The 24,517-nt window shown below is 46.4% G+C and overlaps 1 protein-coding gene across 1 annotated transcript in view; it reads left to right on the forward strand.

The window, feature by feature from the left end:
- Positions 1–24,517, forward strand: part of LOC137517534 (mediator of RNA polymerase II transcription subunit 1-like) — a 272,907-nt gene that overhangs the window by 108,544 nt on the left and 139,846 nt on the right. Inside the window, exons 8-9 of the mRNA XM_068234521.1 lie at positions 4,393–4,501; positions 7,701–7,825. Of these exons, the coding sequence (XP_068090622.1) occupies positions 4,393–4,501; positions 7,701–7,825 (234 nt within the window). The remainder of the gene's footprint in view (positions 1–4,392; positions 4,502–7,700; positions 7,826–24,517) is intronic.

Raw genomic sequence — 24,517 nt, forward strand, 5'->3', positions numbered from 1 at the left:
TTGTTTTCTTACACAAGCATATGCAGTTTGAACTGTATATTTAAGGAAACATTACCCTCAGGTCCTTAAAGGTTACCTGTAACCAACCTCTGGGGAAAAAAAGTTAGACGCTCAGTTAAGAAGAGGGAAGGGTCTGGATCCCTAAAAGCCTTTCCAGTCATCTCCGTGTCCCATCATTCTACTGCCAAACCCAGGCCCAGTGCCAGACCTTAATATTGAAGAAGTACTTCTGTCTCTGACTACTTCCAAAGATGGGCCACTTGTCTTCAGAGACTCGGAGAGAGGACTGGCAATGCTCTATGGGATCCAGAGTTACCAACTTTTTTTTTGGGGGGGGGGGGGGGGGGGAGGAGGGAGTGCAGGGGGGGCACCGACTGTGCCAGTTTCTAGTTTTCTGCAGCTGGTTGGCTTGCATTCCTGTTGAATGAACAAGGGAGCCTGACTAGTTAAAGAGACACTTAAGTAAAAAAAAAAATTATGATATGATTTGTATGTGTAGTACAGCTAAGAAAAAAAACATTAGGAGCAGAGACACAAGTCTAATGTTGTTTCCAGTAAAGGAAGAGCTAAGAAACTCCAGTTATCTATGCAAATTAGCCATTGAGCTCCACGACTTTCAAAGTCGCAGAGAACTCTGCCAGACACTTGAGATAATAAGCTTTAACAGACATTGGCCTCAATTCACTAAGCTTATCTCCTGTCTTTAATAACTCTTCTAGAGTTGTTACCATGGTGATAAGGCATGTAGTATTCAGCAAACATTTTACCTCAGGCAAACCTAAAGTGAACTCTTCTGTCTTTAAGTTAACTCTCTAATCCTTAAAATAACTCCAGAGTTAAAGACAGGCTGTTAATTAACTGCATGTGAAAATAACTACAGAGGAGGTAACTTAACTACAGAGGGGGTAAATTAACTACAGAGGAGGTAACTTAAGGAATGAAGAGATAAGATAACTCTCTCACTGTGTGGAGGTAAGTTTTCTCTTGCCTTATTATCTCCAGCATGATCTTAGTGAATTGAGGCCAATGTATCTTTTTTTTTCCCCTCTGCAGGGAAGATTGTACAGAGCAGGCTAGTGAACTTTAGAACCCATTTAGAATGCTGAGTAGTGTCTAAACTGCAAATATTAGAGAATGATGCAATGTTATAAAAAAAAAAAAAACACTATATAATTGAAAATGCCTTACTATTACACAACCAATTCATTATATCATAATTTTATTTTTTTTTTGCTTCAGTGTCTCTTTAATGTTGATCTAATTTTCACATGTTATCTCCCTGTGGATTGTTATCTATAAAGAGTTAACCCTTGTATACATGATTAGAATGATTGTCTTGGACATATTTTTTCTTAGTCTGTCCTGGCCAAGAATATAGCATAGGAAGACTTAAGGTAGCCATACACTGGTCGATTTGCCATCAGATTCGACCAACAGACAGATCCCTATCTGATCGAATCTGATCAGAGAGGGATCGTATGGCTACCTTTACTGCAAACAGATTGTGAATCGATTTTAGCCTGAAAGCGTTCACAATCTGTGGTGGTGGTGGTGCTGCCACCGCTTCCCCCCCATCCCGCATACATTACCTGCTCCGCCAGCGCGACTCCCAGATCTCTGTTCTTCTTCTCCGCTCTGGTCTAGTCTGGTCTCCGGCATGCTTCCCTTCTTCCTGTCTGGGGGAAGTTTAAACAGTAGAGCGCCCTCTACTGTTTAAATTTCCTGCCGGGACAGGAAGAAGGGAAGCATGCCGGAGACCAGACCAGAGCGGAGAAGAACGGAGATCCGGGAGTCGCGCCGGCGGAGCAGGTAATGTATTGCAGCTCTATTGCGTCGGTCGTCGGGCACTCGAACGCCGCTAGCGATGCGCTCTTTACCCGCGGGCTATCGACGGTTATTTTCCGCACGGCGCGATCGGGATCGGACGGAATGGATCGAAATTCGGCGTGTAGCGCGAACAATTGGCAGCAGATTCGATCCCAGTGATCGAATCTGCTGTCGAAACGGCGGCAAATCGGGACAGTGTATGGTCAGATTTACCCCACTATGTCCATTCTCCATAGCCAGTCACAAAATCAAGCATGGCAAATGAGCACACGGTTTACTTTGTTCCCTGCACTGCAGGATGCCGCTTGCTCATTTACCAACTGTTGCTTCTAAAAAAGGGGTATGCAACTCAGCATTTCCTCCTTGTTCTAAAAGATTTAAGGTAGCCATACACTGGACGATTTGCCATCAGATTCGGCCAACAGATAGATCCCTCTCTGATCGAATCTGATCAGAGAGGGATCATATGGCTACCTTTACTGCAAACAGATAGTGAACCGATTTCAGCCTGAAACCGTTCACAATCTGTTGTTGTGGTGGTGGTGCTGCCGCCGCTCCCCCCGCCCGCATACATTACCTGCTCCGCCGGCGCGACTCCAGTCCCCAGGTCTCCGCTATCTTCTCCGCTCTGGTCTGCAGGTCCAGCATGCTTTACTTCTTCCTGCCCGGCAGGAAGTTTAAACAGTAGAGCGCCCTCTACTGTTTAAACTTCCTGCCGGGCAGGAGGAACTGAAGCATGCCGGAGACGAGCGCGGACACGGAGCAGCGGTGACCGGGGGTAGTCGTGCCGGCGGAACAGGTAATGTATGCGGCTCTATTGCGTCGGTCGTCGGGTACTCGAACGCCGCTAGCGACGCGCTCCCTACCCGCGGGCAATCGACGATAATTTTCCGCACGGAGCGATCGGCGGGATCGGACGAAATGGATCGAAATTCGGCGTGTAGCGCGAACGATTGGCAGCAGATTCGATCCCAGTGATCGAATCTGCTGTCGAAATGGCGGCAAATCGGGCCAGTGTATGGCCAGCTTAACAGTATAAAACATACCACCACCACACACAAAAAATGGAGCTGAAAAGCATTCAGTTAAACAGAGCACTGTTCTTTAGTGGAAAGCTTCTGGCCCCACCTGAAGAGATGATAACCTTCTCTTTTGTTTACTTTATCTTTTCTTTGCTACAATTAGTATACAGCCAGCAGTGTGCTGACACTGAACTGCACACATTGTAGAACCAAAGAGAGCTGAGAAGTGATTATAATTATAAATACATTCGAATCCATAAATATAGCAGCTATGCAGTAAAATGCAATGGGCGCTTTTAGAGCAGATAAATTGTACATTGGGAACTTGTAATTTGTAAACTTACAATATTAAGCACAAAAGCAAATATGGTATCTGTATGGGTAATAAAAAGTAGAAACACATTTTATTGAATGTTTTGTCAGAGTTTTATTCCACTTTAAACTCAGTCCTTTTTTGGGCATGATCCTAATGTGCCTTCCTTGGATGTTTCCCTTTGCACTTTACATAAGCACAGAGAATTTCTGTCTGTGGTTGGTATGCATGTCTTTAATCTGCAGTGGCTTAGGCCACATACAGACATCAGACCATAGTCTTTGGAAAATGAAAGATCACAGACCAATCTTACCACCCTTCCTGTAGTATAAAAGCCATACTCTACACAGTCTTTTCTATGGAGCTGAACTCCCCATCAGAAAAAAATCTTTGCAAGATGCTGCACACACAGATGCTGTACAGACACAAAAGATCAGTATCTGCAAAAGATCTGTTCCTGCCAAAAATCCATTCCTGCAAATTGCAATGATAGTCTATGAGATCTGCAGATCATCATACACACATGATTTAACTGACATTCATCTGCAGATCTGCAGATCTGAAAATCCATCCTGGTGGATCTGATCTGCAGATGAATGTCAGTTAAATCATGTGTGTATGATGATCTGCAGATCTCATAGACTATCATTGCAATTTGCAGGAATGGATTTTTGGCAGGAACAGATCTTTTGCAGATACTGATCTTTTGTGTCTGTACAGCATCTGTGTGTGCAGCATCTTGCAAAGATTTTTTTCTGATGGGGAGTTCAGCTCCATAGAAAAGACTGTGTAGAGTATGGCTCTTATACTACAGGAAGGGTGGTAAGATTGGTCTGTGATCTTTCATTTTCCAAAGACCATGGTCTGATGTCTGTATGTGGCCTTAGGCAGAGCAGCTTTCCAATGTGGAACGAAAAGCAGTCTTCTAGTAAGTTTCTGGCATGTTTACCTATGGCGATGTACAATCTGATTTTAGGATGCTTGGCAAGGACCATAAGATCAACATGGGAAGATTTGCACACTCCCAGGGTTTTAAGCATTTGCAGATATGATTAATGCATGTGCTTTTAACATCCATTAGACCGGGATTATTGCAGACCTTTTGGTGGGGACCCGAAGTTTCCTTTGTATCGTGTTTTTTTTTTTTTTTCTGATTATTTAAAAATAATTTTTCTGAACCGATTATTTGCAGCCTTAGACATGTACAATGTTTGTATTTTGTTCTGTCAGGTACTCGTGTGGTGGGAAAAAGTTTATCTGTGACAGCGATAGGGACAAAAAACCTGTATCGTCTCCCAATGTGTTCATTATTCCAGCAAATCCCAGAAGAAAGTGGCAGGTACTAGTAAGACTTTTAGTTGTATAATTTGCATCTGTCATGTACAAACAGATTTGACTAAACAGATTTGATTAACAGATAAAATTAATTCTTTGAGGAAGCGTCGTGGGTGAGATGAAATGCATCAGAGGTTGGAGACAAGTAAGCGGTGCGCGCCGGGACTCACAATAACTCATTGACCCTTGGTGTGCATACGGAAAGGAGCAAGAAGAGTGGAGAAGCTGAGGGCCATTGCCAGGGGCGTAACAATAGACCCTGCAAGGGAAGCCTCTGCAGGGGGGCCCAGACGCCACAGGGGGCCCGTGGGGGGAAAAAGTGTGAGAGACTGACAGCTAAGGGCATGGAGAAAAAAAACGTATTCTGCTCTCACACCATTGTTATGTTGACTGCATGTGTCCAGCACACAGATAAGGAATCACACACACTTTGGAATTTGTACACTGCCCCTGCTCCCTAGGGTTCGTAAAAACATCTGTCTCTCACTGCTGCAAAGTTCTAAAGACTTGATGTACAACCTTGCAAACAAAGGAGTCAAATTTTGAAAAAAAAGTTGTAGACTTTCCCTTTTCAGCAAAAGGATTCCTAGATTCTTATCACACGGGCTAATGACTTTATGGCCTCTGAATACTTTTACAACTCAATGGAGTGGAGATTGAGGTTTTACTGTTGCTTCTTCATTGAGAGCTTGTTGTCTCATACTGAGTCCAAGATCCCGTAACAGTATCAATCAGTGAAATTCTGAATGTTTTGCCAATGTTACATTGATACTATATCTTACTTTTAGCATGTCATTGCTGTTCCTCCATATAGCATGTGCTCTAATGTAGTAAAATAATATGGCTGTGTGTGTGTGTGTGTGTGTGTGTGTATGTATGTACTGGGAACAGAGCTGCAATGAGGGACTTGTCGGCTGCAAGGGGCTGGAGGAAGCCCCGGGTAAGTAGATTTGGGGGTAGCATAGATTGCTTGACGTTTCCTTTAAGTCTAAGGGCTTGATTCACAAACGGGTGCTAACCTACTTAGCACGTCTAAAGTCTTCAGACGTGCTAACCAGGGTAGGTTAGCATCAGATTTCTCAAATAGATCGCACACAAAGTTTTGTGCGCAAAGTTTTGCGCGTGCAAAGTCCTATGCGCACGCTAAGTCCCATAGGCTTTAATGGGCACTTCGCGCGGAGCGCCCTCCGCTCTGTGCAGTGTGCACATAAAGTTTTACGCGCATAAAGTTTTATGCGCGAAAAGCTTGTTTAGACGTGCTAAGGGTTTTTTCACAGGCGTGCTAACAGTTAGCACCGCTTTGTGAATCATGCCCTAAGTGTTTTGTCTGCATGGGGAAAACACATTGGTCCTCAGTTTTCCTGTGCAGAAAGCGAGGGGGGGTGGGGGGCCCCATCCAAAGTTTCGCGGGGGGGGGGCCCATCCAAAGTTTTGCAGGGGGGCCCAGTGATGTCTAGTTACTCCCCTGGCCATTGCGTCACACTCAGAATGAGTGGATGCGTTCAAGAGAGGCTCAGACACAGCCACCGCAACCCGCTCCCAGTGCCAGGCGAAGAGCCAAAGAGAGACCAAGAGAGGCCAGCAGCAGTAGTCGATCAGAGGAGCTGTGAGGTAACATCACTAACGGGCATTAATACCATATGCACAGCAGAGCACACATTGTTCTAAACAAGAGTGACATGCAAATATACCACCCTTGAGCCAGGCACTGCACAAACAGCTGTATGCAGAATTCACAGTGAAGGCTTAGCGGTGAGGTAACAGGACATTGCGGGATGTATCATGCCAATTCAGTTTGGAATCTGGTAAAGTGTGAATGCAGCGCTTTGCAGTACATCACCCCTTTGAAGCATACAGTGGTCATTTGCAGGGCTTGACGGCAAAGTAGTTTGGACTTTGGAATGTACTGCTTATTTTGCACCATTTAATTCTTAAAGGGAACCTAAACTGAGGATATGGATTTTTCCTTTTAAGATAATGCCAGTTGCCTGACTCTCCTGCTGATCCTGTGTCTCTAATACTTTTAGCCACAGCCCCTCAACAAGCATGCAGATAAGGTACTCTGGCTGAAGTCAGACTGGATTAGCTGCATGTTTGTTTCAAGTGTGTGAATCAACCACTACTGCAGACAAAGAGATCAGCAGAACTGCCAAGCAACTGGTATTGTTTAAAAGGAAACATTCAAATCCCTCTCAGTTAAGGTTCCTTTGAAGGTGGCCACTAACGGTCCAATTTCTAGCGAAAAATTGTTTGAGTGATCAGAAATTCTGTTCGGAAGAAAAATCGTTCACTACACCATCAACGAACCAATCTTTGCTTCCTATCTATTACAACCAATCGAGAAAATCCAAATTTTTGTTTGACAAAAATCCAGTCGGACGATTTTTTTTATAATCGTTCATAATCGATTGTGCCCATCAACTGAGATTATTTTCAAAGAAGCCGATCAGAATTTCTGATCGCTCAGACAATTTTTCGCTACAAATTTGACAGTTAGTGGCCACCTTGAAGCTTGTTGTGAGGTGATTAAGCATAAGAAGGTCCCAGAAAGTTTAAACTGCTGCAACAGAGCCCTCAGTGGTGTGTGCCGGTGAAGGGTCCACAAACAATCGATCCATATTGGATACCACAGTGATTTGCATAGGTGTGATCACAGTGAGAGTAATACCAGATGGTGACTGGTGGAAAACTAAAAGGGGCGCTCCCTCTATTCGTTTACTGGTTTAGCAATGATTTTAATGGGTCATTATGCTATTGTAATCTTTTTTTTTTTTTTTTTTTTTTTTTTTTTTTTTAGCTCTTTGCAAACATTTTTCCATGCACACGCAGAGCTTCCGTGTTATGTAATCTATTCTATAGATGACAAGCTACATGGTAAGCCCGCCTCTGTAAAGAGTAGTGCAGGTTTATACATTTAACGGACGCTCCTATTATTAATTGAATGCCTTGAATTCCCTTATACCATATGTATTTTTTTTGCTTTTTAGTGCTACAGGAACATAAATGTGTAAGTATGAAATCTCAGCATTTAATAGAATGCCTATATCAGGCTGGCATGCTTCGTATTTAACATATTGCTAATTTGCATTTAGACATATCACAGAATAGCTTGGAAAGGTTGATTCTTGACTGATTTACATACACTTTTAAAATGTTTTTTTTTATGCACTGGTTTTAAAGTATTTTAGTTTAATTGATTTCAGCATGTATAGATTTTCAACCATCACAGAAGAGTCGAGCATGATGCTACCTGCCTGTTTCTCCTTAACATTGGAACATCTGGAGCCAGTATTGTTTCCTTTAATTCACAAGATCCAGAGTATAACAGGTATAAATACGTTCGTTTTTATTTATTTTATTTTTTTAGGTATTTTTGTTTTCTTTTTCATTATTTCAATTGGGATCTACATACAAATATTCAGCAAAGATATACTGTATGTAAAACATTGATAACACTCATTTGAGTTATATTGGTCTATGGCAAGAGTTATTGAAATATATTCTGGTTCACCATGAGCTTGCTGGGTACTCTGTAACTCTGGGTGTTTCAAGTCCTACTCCATAGGGCTACATTAATCCATGCCATGCACTGATGAGGATCAACCAATCTGAAACCGTCTGTGTGCATGTTGGATTATTAGGGCTGTGTGCAAATAACTACCTGACACATCATTGCGTTCCAGCGGATCTGGAGGTGTTTAGTTTACAGGGACAACTATTTGTGATTTGCATATTTCAACAGTGATGCACTGGGAGACATCTTGGAGCTCACTCCAACCAGAATGATTGCAAATACTTTCTGTTTTAAGAAAGCAAATTTTTTTGTTTTCCATCGGAATAATATATGGAACTCTTTGGTTTCTGACTGCAAAGAATGACTGCTTTGTTTATCTGAATTTTAATCAAAGGCAGAGTGGAACTTAAAACACAATCTGATTTTCAATATAAATGAAAAGCCCGGTCCAGCCTCTACTTTCATTGATCACTTTTCAGCATGGCTTCTCCAGTTCCTCTCCACTGATATACCCTCTATCATCATTGGAGATTTTAATATACCCATCGACACTAACTGCTCTACTGCCACCAAACTGCTCTCTCTCACCTCCTCGTTTGACCTCGCCCAATGGTCCTCCACTTCCACCCACAAAGACGGCCACACTCTTGACCTTGTCTTTACCCGCCTCTGTTCTATTTCAAGCTTCCATAACACTCCACTTCCCCTCTCAGACCACAACCTTCTTACCGTCTCATTCAATTCTTCTCTACCGTCAACTCCTCCCACACTACATCATACGGTCATGCGCAGGAACTACCGCAACCTGGATCTGAATACCCTGACTGAGGCCTTGCAACCTCGAAGTACTCTGTCATCCTACACTGACCCGGAGGCAGCATCCAGTCACTTATTTAGTGTAGTCTCCTCTGCCATGAATTCAGCTGCCCCACTCACCACCACCTGCCCCCGCCAAACTAACAGGCAGCCTTGGCTCACTGAACAAATCAAACAGCTGTAAAGGCGCTCCAGGGTGGCAGAAAGGTGCTGGAGAAAGAGCACTGCTGTAGAGGACTTCCACCACTACAAACAAACTATGCAGGAACTCAGGGATGCCCTTACCTCTGCTAAGCAGTCTTATTTCTCCTCGCTCATTTCCTCACAGTCCCACAACCCAAAACAATTGTTCAACACCTTTAACTCCCTACTTCGTCCCCCACCTCCTCCCCCTACCACATGTCTGTCAGCTGACGACTTTGCATCATACTTTACAAGCAAGATTGATGCAATACGTAATTGCTTCAACACGCAACCACTTTTACCAGCTCAACCATCACCTGTAGATTCCTTCTGTCCGCCTGCACCCTCGCCCACTGCTAACTGCCTTCCCCCCGATCCACAAGACCACTCTCCCACTCTAATATCTTTCACCACACTCACTGAACAGTGTCTTTCCTCACTAATCTCCAAAGCACATCTCACTACCTGTGGACCCCATTCCCTCCAATCTAATCCCCCAGCTTTCCTCCTCCCTTAATCCCGCTCTAACAACTCTATTCAATCTATCTCCACTGGCACTTTTCCTTCCTTATTCAAACAAGCTATCATCACACCACTTATCAAAAAACCCTCTCTTGATGCAACTTCTCTATCCAATTACCGTCCTGCCTCGCTCCTCCCCTTTGCTTCTAAACTGCTGGAACGTCACATCCATTCAGAATTGTCTGCCTTTCTCTCTACCAACTCCTTACTTGACACCTTTCAATCTGGATTCCGCACACACCATTCCACCGAAACGGTCCTAACGAAAGTTGCTAATGACCTACTGGTAGCTAAATCCAAAGGCCAGTTCTCCATTCTAATACTCCTTGACCTTTCCTCTGCCTTTGACACGGTTGATCATGCTCTGCTTCTGCAGACACTGTCATCTTTAGGAATCTAGGGACAAGCACATTCCTGGATCTCCTCTTATCTCTCTGGATGCTCTTACACGGTGTCCTTCTCTAACACCAATTCCTCCCCACGCCCACTGTCTGTTGGTGTTCCTCAAGGCTCTGTTCTTGGGCCACTTCTTTTCTCAGTCTACACTCGTGGCCTGGGACAACTAATTAACTCTTTTTTGGCTTCCAGTATCACCTCTATGCGGATGACACCCAAATATATCTCTCAGCTCCTGATCTGTCATCACGACTATCTAGAGTCCCGGACTGTCTACGTGCCGTTTCTGCATTTATGTCCTCCCTCTTCCTCAAACTCAGCATGAGTAAAAGGGAAATTGTGATTTTTCCACCATCACTATCTACACCCCCACCAATTGCAACCATAATGGTAGACCACACCTCAATAACCTCAACCACTAAGGCCCGCTGCTTGGGGGTTATACTTGACTCAGAGCTCTCCTTTAAACCTCACATTGCCTCATTAACCACCACCTGCTATTTCCAGCTCAAAAATATATTCCGTATCCGTCCCTTCCTCACACAAGAGGCCACCAAAATGCTTGTACATGGCTTAATCATCTCCCGCCTAGACTACTGCAACACCCTGCTCTGTGGTCTACCAAAAAAAAAGGCTAGCACCTCTCCATTCCCTTCTAAATTCAGCGGCCCGCCTCATTCACCTTTCCACACGCTCTTCCGATGCAGCCCCACTGTGCCGTTCTCTCCACTGGTTACCCATTACCCAGAGGATTCAGTTCAAACTCCTGACTCTAACATACAAAGCCCTCCATGAGTTGTGCCCTCCATACATCTCATCACTAATCTCAATATATTGTCCCTCCCGCAACCTCCGCTCCTCCCAAGAAATACTCCGGGCCTCTAAGCTGATCACCTCCTCTCATGCTCGCATCCAAGACTTTACACGAGCATCATCCCTTATCTGGAACTCTTTTCCACAGCCTGTACGTCATGCTCCAAACCTGCACATCTTCAAACGCACTCTTAAAACGCACGTTTTCAGACAAGCTTATAACATTCTATAGACCTTATTTACTTATCTGACACAATGTAATCAGAGGCAAAGGGTCACTGCCTCATCCATCTTCCACCCCCTTACCTAGTGTGTCCCCCACTAACCATTAGATTGTAAGCTCGCAAGGGCAGGGTCATCCTCCTAATGTTTACTGTTTTTGTCACAATATTTGTGCTGCTTGGAACTCTGTTGTACATTTTGTTAGTGTATCTATGTTCCCCTTGTGCTTTGTAAAGCGCTGCAGAATATGTTGGCGCTATATAAATAAATATTAATAAAACCCATGGGTCACAAAATTAAGTGGCAACAGGAAAACCCATAGAAGCTCAATCTCATTGATATGAAGAATTTGCTTTATGTGGGATTAAACTCCCCACATTAAAATTTTAGTACCTATTATTAGGTACATAAAAGTTAATTAACTACAGTTAACTACATTTAAAAATGTTTAATTTTCATCCTGAGAGCAGTACTACTATCGTATATACTCAAATATAAATTTACCATGTGTAAATCGACCCAAATATTTGACCCTCTTAAGCTGGAATTTTTATGACTCCAGTCTATCCAGACCAGCACAGTTTGTGGCTGCACTTGGGGCCTAGGAGAGGTTAATGGCTGCGCTGTTTAAAGTACTGTACCCATTTACCCCTCCCAGCCTCCAAGTCCAGCCATAAACTCCTCCAGGCTCCTCACATGCAGCTATTAACACCCCCCTCCATTGTGGCCAGCAAAATATCCCCCTCCATTGTGGCCTGTGATGTGCAAATATCGCCCCCCGTCCCCTCCTCATTGTGGCCAGTGTCAAGATTAACCCCCCCCCATTGTTGCCAGTACTTGTAGTAAAATATCTCCCCCCTCCCCCCACCGTTGTGGCTAGTACTTGTAGTAAAACACCCCCCTCCATTGTTACCAGTACTTTTAGTAAAACATCCTCCCTGCATTATTGCCAGTCCTTTAAAGTAGTACATCCCCCCCCCCCACCATGCCCCAGTTGGCCAGTGCTGCAAGTAATCTCCCCCTGACACCCCCCCCTCCCCCCTTCCCCTCACAGGCTGCAGCAGCCAGCGTGGATTGTGTACCTATCCCCCCTCCCATGTGTATTCTATGCACCACGCTCCTGGAAGCCACCACTACAAATCCATGATAAGTGAGGCTATGCGACATAAGAGGCTGCTATGGCATGGTGACAAGTAAGGATATGCAACATCAGAGGCTGCTATGGCGCTGGGCAGGCTGGAGCATGAGTGATGAGTTGGCTGTAAGATTTCCCCCGCCACCCCCCCTTCCCAAGCTGCAGCAGTCACCATGTCTTCTCATGTGTATTCGTACCGTATTCACAGTGGAAGCCAGAAGGAAGCTGCCACTTACAAATTCAGTACATGGGGCAGCGTCCTATCGCCTCTCTCTCTCCGGTCTGCCTGCATTAGCATAGCTCCGGCTCCTGAAGTCACGAAGGGACGTTGCTGTGACAGGCTGAACTGCACATCGGAAATCTTCTTCCACAGAGGAGGGGGGGAGCGGGCAGGATACCTCAGAGAGGGCCCTTTGTGAGGAACCTGCCTTGCGTGGCATCGTGGGCCACCCGGCCCTGGGTGTCCCTGCTTTATCTCCCTGGGGTGCTGGCATATACTGTGCACTCTTTCACTACACAAGTATTACCCTGCTTGTGTGGGCCACTTGAAACTATACGCACCATCTAAAAAGGTTCCTTTATTATAGCTCAATTAAAATGTCATATAAAAATACAAATATATTGTGGGTCTATCGTCCATGATGACGCACAGGCGTTTCGGGCCGTTCCAGGTCCCTTTTCAAATCATGACCAGCCTACAATAACAACAATAATGGTTATTGTGGGCTGGTCATGATTTGAAAAAGGACCTGGAATGGCCCGAAACGCCTGTGCGTCATCATTGAAGATAGACCCACAATATATTTGTATTTTTATATGACATTAAGTTATAATAAAGGAACCTTTTTAGATGGTGCGTATCGTTTCAAGTGGATTACAATAGACTTGTGACTCCAAAGACTGATTACGGCACATGTATCACTATTGGTGCGGTGGCAATTACCACTGAATCCTGCTTGTGTGGGCGACACTGTCCTTCTATTGCACTTTATTAGTGTTCCTGCTGTGCCATACTTTTTTTTTTCTTGTTTGTCCATTTGGATTTTAATTGTTTACTTATACAGTATTTATTGCACTTGTACTTTGTTCTTATCTACAGTGCACTATTACGGTAGTCCTTATTTATTTGGAGGGTTCTTGAGCATGCGGGATTTATTTATTCATGTGCAAATATGTTATTTTGCCACCTCTGCCATGCAAAAGTATGTATAAAGTTAAATTCTTCGGTGTTAACGGTTTCTGCATTTGCAGTATGTAGTGTAACAATGTTTTTCATTTCACGTGTGGTAACTGTTTCTGCATTTGACATTTGGAGTAAACTTTTTCATTGCCATTCCCATTTTCTGTCACCCACGTCATGGCCACGCCCATTTTTTTTTTTTTTTTTTTTTTTTTTTTTTAAATACATTTTTTTTTTTTTGCTGCAGCTCACTTTCTCCTTGGCGCCCTGGATCTTTTAGGATCCTAGCAACTCCCCTGAAAAGCATTTAATTGCTCATACATCCCAAAGCTTTAACCATGTGGTTTGAGACAGATTATCTACGTCCTGCAGCACTGACTTAAGTTCCTGCCCAGGGACATAGATAATTGTCAATTGCAGCTGCGCAGTCCCACTCGCTCCCGTATGCGTTCTTGCTGCCGCCCGTTAGTGGGGAGATCAATGAATGGGAATGCAGTTTCCATTCATAGATCTAAGGCCCAGTGCACACCGAGCGGTTTTTGGAGCGATCCGCCGGCCGCATCCGCCTGTAAAAACGCTTGGCTAGGGGGGCGGAGCAAGATGGCCGCCTGAGCGGACGCACAAAGGAGAGCTGCTGCACCACTTTTCCAGCCGTTTAATACCAGCCGGGAATACAAAACAATTTTGTACTTAAAACAGGTCCCCCATCTCTCCTGCACCCCCTGATATGTCTAGAAGGGGGAAAAGGGCAGACATTCATTCCAGAGACGATACGCTGCAAACTTCCCGCCGAGGCCCCGGCGTCATCTTGCCTCCCAAGACCAAAAGCAAAGCTATACAAACAGTCATGGCTGACTGCGCAACGAATACCGAAGGGAGTATCGGGGCTCCCGAGCTATTGGACGCCATCCGAACATGCCAAGCCACACTTACTGGCAAAATGGATCATCTGGAGGCAAAATTTGCTCTAATCCAGGAGGACTTGGCCATAATACGCCAACGCGTCTCCGGAACGGAGACAAGAATCAGCGCCCTGGAGGACTCCACGGCAGCGAGTAATCTCTCCATCAGAGAACTACAGGCCGAAGTTAAAACACTAAAATCTAGAGCTGAAGATTCCGAGAACCGGAACAGAAGAAGCAATGTAAGACTCCTGGGGCTGCCAGAGGGCGCGGAGGGCAACGACCCGGTCAGCTTTATTGAAGGCCTGCTTAAGGATGTCATGCCTGAGGCCCGGTTCACCCGATTCATGGCTGCTGAAAGGGCACACCGAATGCCTGCCGCACAGAACCCACCAGGAGCGGCACCCCGCACCTTCATCTTCAAGATGCTGCATTTCAGGGATCGGGACATAATACTCCAGGAATCCCGCAAACTGGGCCCCATCACATTCCAAAATGCACAGCTCCAATTCTTCCCGGACTTCTCGGTGGAAACACAGAAACAACGGAGAGCCTTTCAATATGTCAAGAAGCACCTACGTGACCAGCAACTCCAGTACTCCATGCCCTTTCCTGCTAGGCTAAAGGTGATTCATGGCGACACTACCCGCTTTTTTTCTCTCCCAGAAGACGCCATGACCTGGCTTGATAAACTGCCAAAGTGATCAGCTCTGGAAATCGTGAGTAACCCCCCTTTTTGCCCCCCTTTACACGCACAAATGATTTCACCCGACCGATCACCCGCTTTCTGACCTCCGATACCTGTCATGGATGCGGCCCTCCAAGCCTTGCTCCACGATCTGTTATATATCCCATCATATTGATGGCATCATGATGCATCCATTTCTAATATCCTATAGACTCTGGCTGCCCTAAGACGATGGGGCGACGCAGGCCATAATCTTCCGTAACCTTCCTCCCCTGGAAATACGTCCTGACCCCAGTCATAGTACTTTCCGTGTGAACTGTGGCGGATAACGCATAGTAATCATCCTACATGCTGTTTGGTCTCTCATAATCTACATGGGAAAAGTTTTTATTGTGATTGTCTTATACCATTTACCAATGCAACTACCAATCTATATCTCACAATGGGGTTATTATCCTGGGTAAACGGAGGCAAGGTTTCCAGATAAGAGGGAGTGGGAAGGTAGATGCATCACTGTTGGGATTGGGCTCGGGTAATAACTGTCACATCAGCCAGCCAGGGCCGGGCCTCCCGCGGCAGGGCAACATAAACAGACAACAGGTCAGTGGGGGCGGATTTGTAACTATTGGAAGGGGGGGGGGACAATTTTTAGGGAAGAGGGGGAACCTGAAACATTTACAAGTACCCAACTTAACTGAAGGTGCGCAGCTCCTAGGTTAGGAATCAACCTAATACCCTTAGTCGACCTGACAAGGGGCAGGGCTCATACCATCTTTTGTTATTTACTCTCTGTACAGGCATAGCTTAGTATAGAGGGTGGTTTAGTTAGGGATCCAGGCTACCTTAGTTACAAAAGGAACAGCAGGGTGGGCTAGGGAAGGGACTAACATTACCCCTGGCAAAATGTTAACCCAGGGTATATTTTGGTTTAATTACTATGTTTTAAATCTGTTTAATGTGGCTTTCCTGGACAGGCTGTATGCTTAACCTTTGCACCCCGCATTGCTAACCACAATGTTTGCTTACCTGAAACTGGGTAATCTTTTTTATACTGTTACATGACTAAAGTCGTTTTATGGAACGTGAGGGGTCTAAATTCACCGGTCAAGAGATCACTAGTATTTAATTATTTGCGAAATTACAATCCCCACATCTGTATACTTGTTGAAACTCACCTGCATGGCAGCAAAATGATGTCCCTTAAAAAACCTTGGGTGGGCCACTACTATAACGCGGCCTACTCCTCTTACTCTCGGGGGGTGCCTATACTGGTACGTAAAAACCTGACATTCCAGCTTCTCCACTCCTACTCTGACGAGCTGGGCAGATTTGTCATTCTCCATGCCAAGATACACGGAGAAGAACTGATAATCATAGTGTCACGGACGGTTGCGGGGCCGCAGGCGCGTCCTGTAACCGCCCGTGAAGAAAAAGCGATCGCACTCGATTCTCTGCATCGATTGCGCTTCAAATCGATAGAATCTGGATTTATTGTGTAGGAGGTCTGCAGTCCTTTCTCAGCAGAGAAATAGCATCACCTTAACTGCAGGATGGCTCTTTTGATATGCTAACGAGCAGGGGCAAACCCTTGAGTTCAGAAAGCTTGTCCCAGCTGATTTCACATCCAGATGCTAATCACAGGAACCATAAGGTTCCTTTCATAGAGGGAGATCCCAAGAAGCAGACACAGCTGGACTCCAGTCAGGCTGACTCCAGCCTTAGCAGGAAGAAATGAATGTACTATATAATCTTTTGCCCATTTACAGAATACAATAAATAGGGTGGTTATGAGAGCGGTAGCATTGGATCCGTAGGGTCATGCTGGATCTCTTGATACCAGTTGAGAGGGGCCCGGGGCCCCTACAACCCAGGTATGAATCTACCCAGGACCCTGATCTGCTGCACTAGCCATGTCGGATATCATATTAATCTGTATTTTCCTCCAAGTATGAAGCTGTTACCCCCCCTAAATGTAACGTGTATGGTTCAGGAGTTACAGCAATTCATAAGTTTAGCTCTAAAATCTCTCAGAGGGAATGAACTGTCATTTGCTGGTAGCTCAGAGGGGGCCGGCATTGCCACACCCCCAAACCAGCTTCATCAAAAGCACAGAGCCAGCAGGCGGGCTTGAGTCCTCCACCCTGAAAACATCTTGAACTCATCGGTGCCAGCTTGAGGATATGCTGGCATCCACCTGGTCTGAACTCTGAACTTTGATTGAAACCCAGAACTCTGATTTTTCCCACAAAAAGGACATCTTTCCAGGAACTAAGTATTTTTCTCCCTTCTTTTATTTTTTATACTGGCTATTACTGTTTTAATAATTGTTAATTTTAATAATTGTCTGTATATATTAATTATTTATATTGCTGTGAATAAAAGACTTCCTCCAAGTCATTCACTGTTCCGCTACCCTGCTTATCAGCACACACAGAACTGATCCTGGGTCTCTGAAGATATGCCACTGTTTGTTTGTTGTTGGCTAGACAGAATACCGTGTGTTTAACCGTTTTATTCGCAGGACTATTCAGTCAGTAAATCGGGTCCACTGGCCCATACCAGTGGTGGTGGCAGATACCGTGGAATCGTGTGTACGTTGTAATTACCCGTGTCTCACAGGCTCCCTTCTGAGTTGTCTGCGGCTAATTCTTAACGGTTCCTGCGCATTGACTGCGACCAGAGTTCGCACGATCCGTGCACTGGCACCGTTTAGAAGGCTAAGTGCGGTCTGCCACTAGGGCTCCTGTGACAGTGTTAGGCAGCGGTTGGGACCTGTGTTGTGCTGAAAGTATCTAAGATAGCGCTAGCGCTATCAAGAAACGAACTAATTCGTTGGTGTAGCTGGAAGGCAATATATTTTTTATATATACAGAGAGACTGTGTAGCCAGTACCCCTCCCCAAAAGTTTTATTTTATTTGGCATGGAAATGTCCGGGAATTACCAGAACATGTGCCTGTCGGACCTGCAAAATCTTTGCCAAGCGAGAGGCATTGACGTCGGCCGCAGGAAACAGGACCTGATAGCAGACTTGTCCAGATGGGATACTTAGCAACTGCGGGAGCCGGGAGTGCCCGCTGAGGTGGATACCAGCCCATCTGACAATCGAGGGGAACCAGAGGCTGAAGATCCTAGGCGTACAGAGGTTGAGCATCCTGCGGGCCCTGTTGCAACAGTTACGCCAGAGACTGTCAGTATGGACCCCAATCCCAGAGTTTCTGAAAGTACTCGCCTGGAACCGGCCAGTACTGGACTATCCGGTTGTACTGATCCGCTAATGCAGCAGGCATTACGAAAGCTGATGGACACTGACCTGGATAAGTACCTGCAGTACATGCGTGAGGAGCGCCAATCTGCAGAACGCAAGGCGGCTGAGGAACGCCACGCGGAGAGGGATGCCGCAGAGGCGCGGGAGAGACGACAGCATGAGCTCAACATGGCAAAGGTTCAACAGGCCAGCCGGAGTTCACCGCCCAGCCTCCCTGCTGAAGGAGCTGCAGCACCCGTAAGTGCAAAATTTAAATTTGCTAATATTGAAAAAGACACAGACATTGACTTGTTTTTGCGGTCTTTTGAAAAAGCATGCCGTCAGTATCGTCTGTCCCAAGACCAGTGGGCCAGACATCTGACACCTTTGCTGCGCTACAAAGCGCTTGATGCCTTCGCAGAATTGCCTGCGGAGAAGGATAATGATTATGCTGCTATAAAAGACGCTATCATTACTAAGTACCAGCTGACGCCAGAAGCCTATCGGAAAAGTTCAGGGCCTGGCAGAAAACGTCTTCTGATTCGTACCGAGATGTGGTCAGCAGCTTGCTCACCACACTCCGCCAGTGGACTCTAGGCCTCACCAAAGGGCCTTATGGCGTCCTGGAGGACTTGATAGTCCTAGAACAATTTCTGAACATTTGCCCTGCTGATGTACGACAATTTGTGTTGGAGCGCAAGCCTGCGTCGGCAACTGTCGCTGCAGACCTCGCTGAGACCTTTGCATCTACCCGGGTGGCTGATACCCGCAGAACTGTCCCATCCAGCTGGAGAGGAGGTCAGCCCAATACCTCGGCAGACTCTCCTGCCCCTGTGAGCCGTCAGCCACAGAGGCCACCCAGCACAGCTTCTGCACCCAGGGCTGCAGCGCCTGGAGAGGTCACCTGTCACTACTGCCGCCAGCCCGGACACATGAAATTCGACTGTCCGGAGCGGAGACAGACACCACCAGCACCTGGATCATCTGCATCACCTGTACCTCACCCACAGCAGAGGCAACCCGCCAGCGAACCACAGCCTGAATCATCAGATTTTGTCCTGTTTGCCCGCGGAAAGGAAATCCGCGACCGAACCGACCAGCAGCAACTTGTTAGAGTGAACGGCAAAGTTGTCACCGGATTTCGAGACACCGGAGCTGACATCACGTTAGTTCACTCACACCTTGTGCCAAAGGAGAGCATCAGCCCCAGCCGATCCCTTGCCCTTACTGGAGTAGAGGGCACCCTTTTTCACATAGCCCACGCGAGAGTGAAGCTGGATTGGGGAGGAGGGGTCCACGAAAGGGTTGTTGGGGTTATGAAGGATCTCCCAGTCCCTGTGTTGCTGGGGACTGATTTGGGCAAGCTTGTGTCCTACTATGAACCTGCCCCGACCGCCTTGTCGCTCACGGAAGGAGACGGACTCTCCACCCACCACCAGGTACTTTATACACTTGGGAGAGCACCAGGGGGAGGTGGGTTGAATGTGCCCAGGTCAAGGGTACCAGGTTCAATAGTGCCTGCTTCAAAGGCACCTGAGTTTGATGTACAGACTGTCTGTTTTGATGATGCTGTAACTGTACCTGAGTTTACTGTACAACCTGTCTAATGAAAAAATGTCTATACCTGCCAATGTCATTACTGCATGCCATGATGATTTGAGTAATGTCCGTCTGTGCCATTCTGACAGTGTATCTGTGCTAGCAGTACCGCGCAGCTGCACTGCTCAGAACCCGAGCGCAGAACAGGTGGAGGGGGTTCTGGCCTCCTCCCCCTCCTCTGACCGCAGGGATGAGACCTTTCAGCCGCTGGCCTCGTGTGACATGAGCCAGTTGGCTGAAACTGACAGCGCCGTATTCTCAGCCGCACTACAAAGTGACCCAAGCCTGGAGGTGCTCAGGCAGCAAGCCGCTGAGCCCCTCGCAGACGGGGCCGCTTTCAAGGTGTACTGGGAAGGTGGGAGACTGTACAGTGAGTCTGTACAGCCCCCTACAAGTAGATCCCACGCGAATACCAAATGGCTTGTGGTCCCGAGTGCGTTCAGGGGACATGTGCTGAAATCCGCACATGATAATTCCCTGACAGGACACTCTGGTGTCCGCAAGACACTTGCATGTATTCGGAGGCAGTTTTATTGGCCCAGGATGAACAGGGATGTAGCAAACCACTTCAAAGCATATGCCGTCTGTCAGGAGCCAGGAAGGTCCAGGGATTCCCACGGGGTTCCCTTAGGTCCACAGCCACTTTGCAGGGAACCCCTGCGTGGGCTGGCTGTTGACCTACCCAAACCACTGCCCGTTGTCAGCAGTCCCGGCAGACACCACGTCCGACTGCAGTGGCGCAAACGCCCTGTCCAGAACTGTCCACGTCGGGTCAACCCTGAGGGTAGCAGACCGCGACCGGTCCAGGGGAACCGAGCCACAGGCTCCAATAGGTTTTCCCGCCGCACCGGCAACCCAAGACCCGTCAGCCAGGTTGGCCGACACGGAGCGGGCAGCCGACCCCAGAACGCCAACGGGGAACTAGATCAGATCTCGCAGGTTAGCGGCAACGACACACATCTTGCTGATGAATGTCTATCTGCCTTCTCCCCAGGGGGTGCTGTCACGGACGGTTGCGGGGCCGCAGGCGCGTCCTGTAACCGCCCGTGAAGAAAAAGCGATCGCACTCGATTCTCTGCATCGATTGCGCTTCAAATCGATAGAATCTGGATTTATTGTGTAGGAGGTCTGCAGTCCTTTCTCAGCAGAGAAATAGCATCACATTAACTGCAGGATGGCTCTTTTGATATGCTAACGAGCAGGGGCAAACCCTTGAGTTCAGAAAGCTTGTCCCAGCTGATTTCACATCCAGATGCTAATTACAGGAACCATAAGGTTCCTTTCATAGAGGGAGATCCCAAAAAGCAGACACAGCTGGACTCCAGTCAGGCTGACTCTAGCCTTAGCAGGAAGAAATGAATGTACTATATAATCTTTTGCCCATTTACAGAATACAATAAATAGGGTGGTTATGAGAGCGGTATCATTGGATCCGTAGGGTCATGCTGGATCTCTTGATACCAGTTGAGAGGGGCTCGGGGCCCCTACAACCCAGGTATGAATCTACCCAGGACCCTGATCTGCTGCACTAGCCATGTCGGATATCATATTAATCTGTATTTTCCTCCAAGTATGAAGGAGTTACAGCAATTCATAAGTTTAGCTCTAAAATCTCTCAGAGGGAATGAACTGTCATTTGCTGGTAGCTCAGAGGGGGCCGGCATTGCCACACCCCCAAACCAGCTTCATCAAAAGCACAGAGCCAGCAGGCGGGCTTGAGTCCTCCACCCTGAAAACATCTTGAACTCATCGGTGCCAGCTTGAGGATATGCTGGCATCCACCTGGTCTGAACTCTGAACTTTGATTGAAACCCAGAACTCTGATTTTTCCCACAAAAAGGACATCTTTCCAGGAACTAAGTATTTTTCTCCCTTCTTTTATTTTTTATACTGGCTATTACTGTTTTAATTGTTGATTTTAATAATTGTCTGTATATATTATTTTTATTGCTGTGAATAAAAGATTTCCTCCAAGTCATTCACTGTTCCGCTACCCTGCTTATCAGCACACACAGAACTGATTCCGGGTCTCTGAAGATACGCTACTGTTTGTTTGTTGTTGGCTAGACAGAATACCGTGTGTTTAACCGTTTTATTCGCAGGACTAGTCAGTCAGTAAATCGGGTCCACTGGCCCATACCAGTGGTGGTGGCAGATACCGTGGAATCGTGTGTACGTTGTAATTACCCGTGTCTCACAGGCTCCCTTCTGAGTTGTCTGCGGCTAATTCTTAACGGTCCCTGCGCATTGACTGCGACCAGAGTTCGCACGATCCGTGCGCTGGCACCGTTTAGAAGGCTAAGTGCGGTCAGCCACTAGGGCTCCTGTGACACATAGGCCTATATAACCCACCTTTGGCGGGTCTTGACGTGCTGAGTGACATCATGACATATACCTCCAAATTCTCAACCTCAAATATCTTATTATGCGGTGACTTTAACATGGTTCTCTCGCCAGCTAGAGACCGCCTGATACCCAACCTTAGAGACTCACTCCAACTGAGGGACTGGGCCCGGTCTTTCAACCTGCTAGACATGTGGCACCAATGCAACCCAGACCAAGATGGTTTCACCTGTCACTCCTCATCCTACCGTACATTATCTAGGATTGACCTCATATTGGCAACTCCTACCATGGCCATGCAGGTGAGTCAGGTCAAATTACTCCCGAGGGGAATATCAGATCACACCCCAATAGAATTCATGATCACCCCTCCAAGACCGCTTTCTCGGCCCCCGTGGAGGCTCTCAGCTAGTTGGATCACACACAACTTTGTTAAAATGGGAATAGTACCTCATCTTGAGGAATACTGGACCCACAATGACCGTACTGCGGACCCTTCAGTGGTATGGGACTCATATAAGGCAGTCACTGAAGGACATTATATTAAAATAATCAAGGAAGCTAGAGACCAAGACAGAATCTATTTAACAAAAGCGGAACAAGCAGCTGCATCTGCAGAAGCTGAATACACCACGCAAAAAAATAACACCTCTTACACAAAGTGGCAATGTGCCCTGACACACCTAGCAGACAGACAGAAACAGGCCTCCTCTAAAATAGTCTGCCCGACAAATTCGCATATACGAACAGGGTGACAAAACGGGGAAGCTCCTAGCTTACCTCATTGGGGAAGAGAAACCATTCTTCCATATAGGAGCAATCAAATATAGTCAGGGGAATACATTAACAGATGCGCCTAGTATAAATTCTGAATTCCTACAATACTATCAGGCTCTCTATACTTCCCAAACAACATACGAACCAGAACAGCTCCATCACTTCTTGACTACGGTCAACCTGCGTAAAATATCCGCTGATGATAAAACATTTCTCGAGGCCACTATCACAGAGAGGGAAATTTTTGGGGTTATTAAAGACCTGCCCAATGCAAAGTCACCAGGCACCGACGGATTCCCCGCCGAATTCTACAAGCAATACAAAAAACTATTAGTTCCCCGTCTCAAAGGCACATTTAATAATGCCCTTAACAACAACGCTCTCTCTGTCTATGAGAGAAGCCTTGATCACTGTCCTACCCAAAAAGGGAAAAGATCCCCTCCAATGTTCATCATACAGACCAATCTCCCTGCTAAATCAGGACTATAAAATATTAGCTAAAATCCTATCCACCAGAATAAATACCCTAATCGCGGGGCTGATACATCTGGACCAGTCGGGCTTCATCCCTGGGAAGGGAACTGACATAAATCTCAGAAGGCTTATGACAAACCTATCGCTTGAACATGAGAATAGCAAAACACGAATTATAGTGTCATTAGATGCTGAAAAGGCCTTCGATGCGGTGGAGTGGACATTTCTCTGGGAAGTCCTCCTAAAATTCGGCTTCGGCACGGAATTTGTCAACTGGCTGAGGGCCCTATACACCGCACCGGAGGCCAGAGTACGTACTGGTCTGGATGTGTCGGCCCCCTTTTCTCTCCATCGAGGCACAAGACAAGGTTGCCCTCTATTTCCCACTCTCTTTGCATTAGCAGTGGAACCTCTGGCAGCATTGCTTCGCTCAAATGACCAAATCAAAGGCCTGCGCTTTGGGGAAAGAGTGGAAAAACTGTCACTCTACGCGGATGACATCCTACTATACCTAGCTGATTCTGGCCCTTCCTTAACCGCAGCTCTCAATACCATACAAGAATTTGGCAGATTCTCAGGATTTAAAGTAAACTGGGGGAAATCGCTCATTTTGCCCCTTGACAACCAGATCCCAACTTCTCCCAGTCCTACCCCACTACAGTGGGTAACCGAGTTCACCTATCTAGGTATTAAGGTCACTAGAGATCCGAAAGACTTCTACAAACTAAATCTAGGCCCGGCTCTCTCCAAACTTAAAGCTAAATGCAATGCATGGCAGTCCCTCCCATTAACGTTAATAGGCAGACTAAATGCCATAAAAATGAATATGCTACCCAAATTTCTCTATTTTTTCCGAAACTCGCCAATCGTTATACCAGTTACATATTTTAAAGAAATACATAAAACCATCGCTTCCTTTTTGTGGTCCCCCAAACCCCCACGAATAGCTCTCCCTTCCTTACAGCTAGATCAGTCCCAGGCAGGGCCGGATTTGTATCTTTTAGTGCCCTAGGCCAACTGTCAATAAGCGCCCCCACCCCTCCACCCCACACACACGTGTACCTGTATGCAAAATATTATAATACCCCCCATACTTGTCGCCCAGGCATATGATGATAATCTGGCATCTTTGGAGCTCTCCTGGCCTGACAAATCCTCCCACTCTGCATTTGGATAGATGGAATGTGGGGGGAAAGAGTTGTATTGTGTAA

Source organism: Hyperolius riggenbachi, chromosome 5 (genome assembly GCF_040937935.1).
Source record: "Hyperolius riggenbachi isolate aHypRig1 chromosome 5, aHypRig1.pri, whole genome shotgun sequence".
NCBI lineage: Eukaryota > Metazoa > Chordata > Amphibia > Anura > Hyperoliidae > Hyperolius > Hyperolius riggenbachi.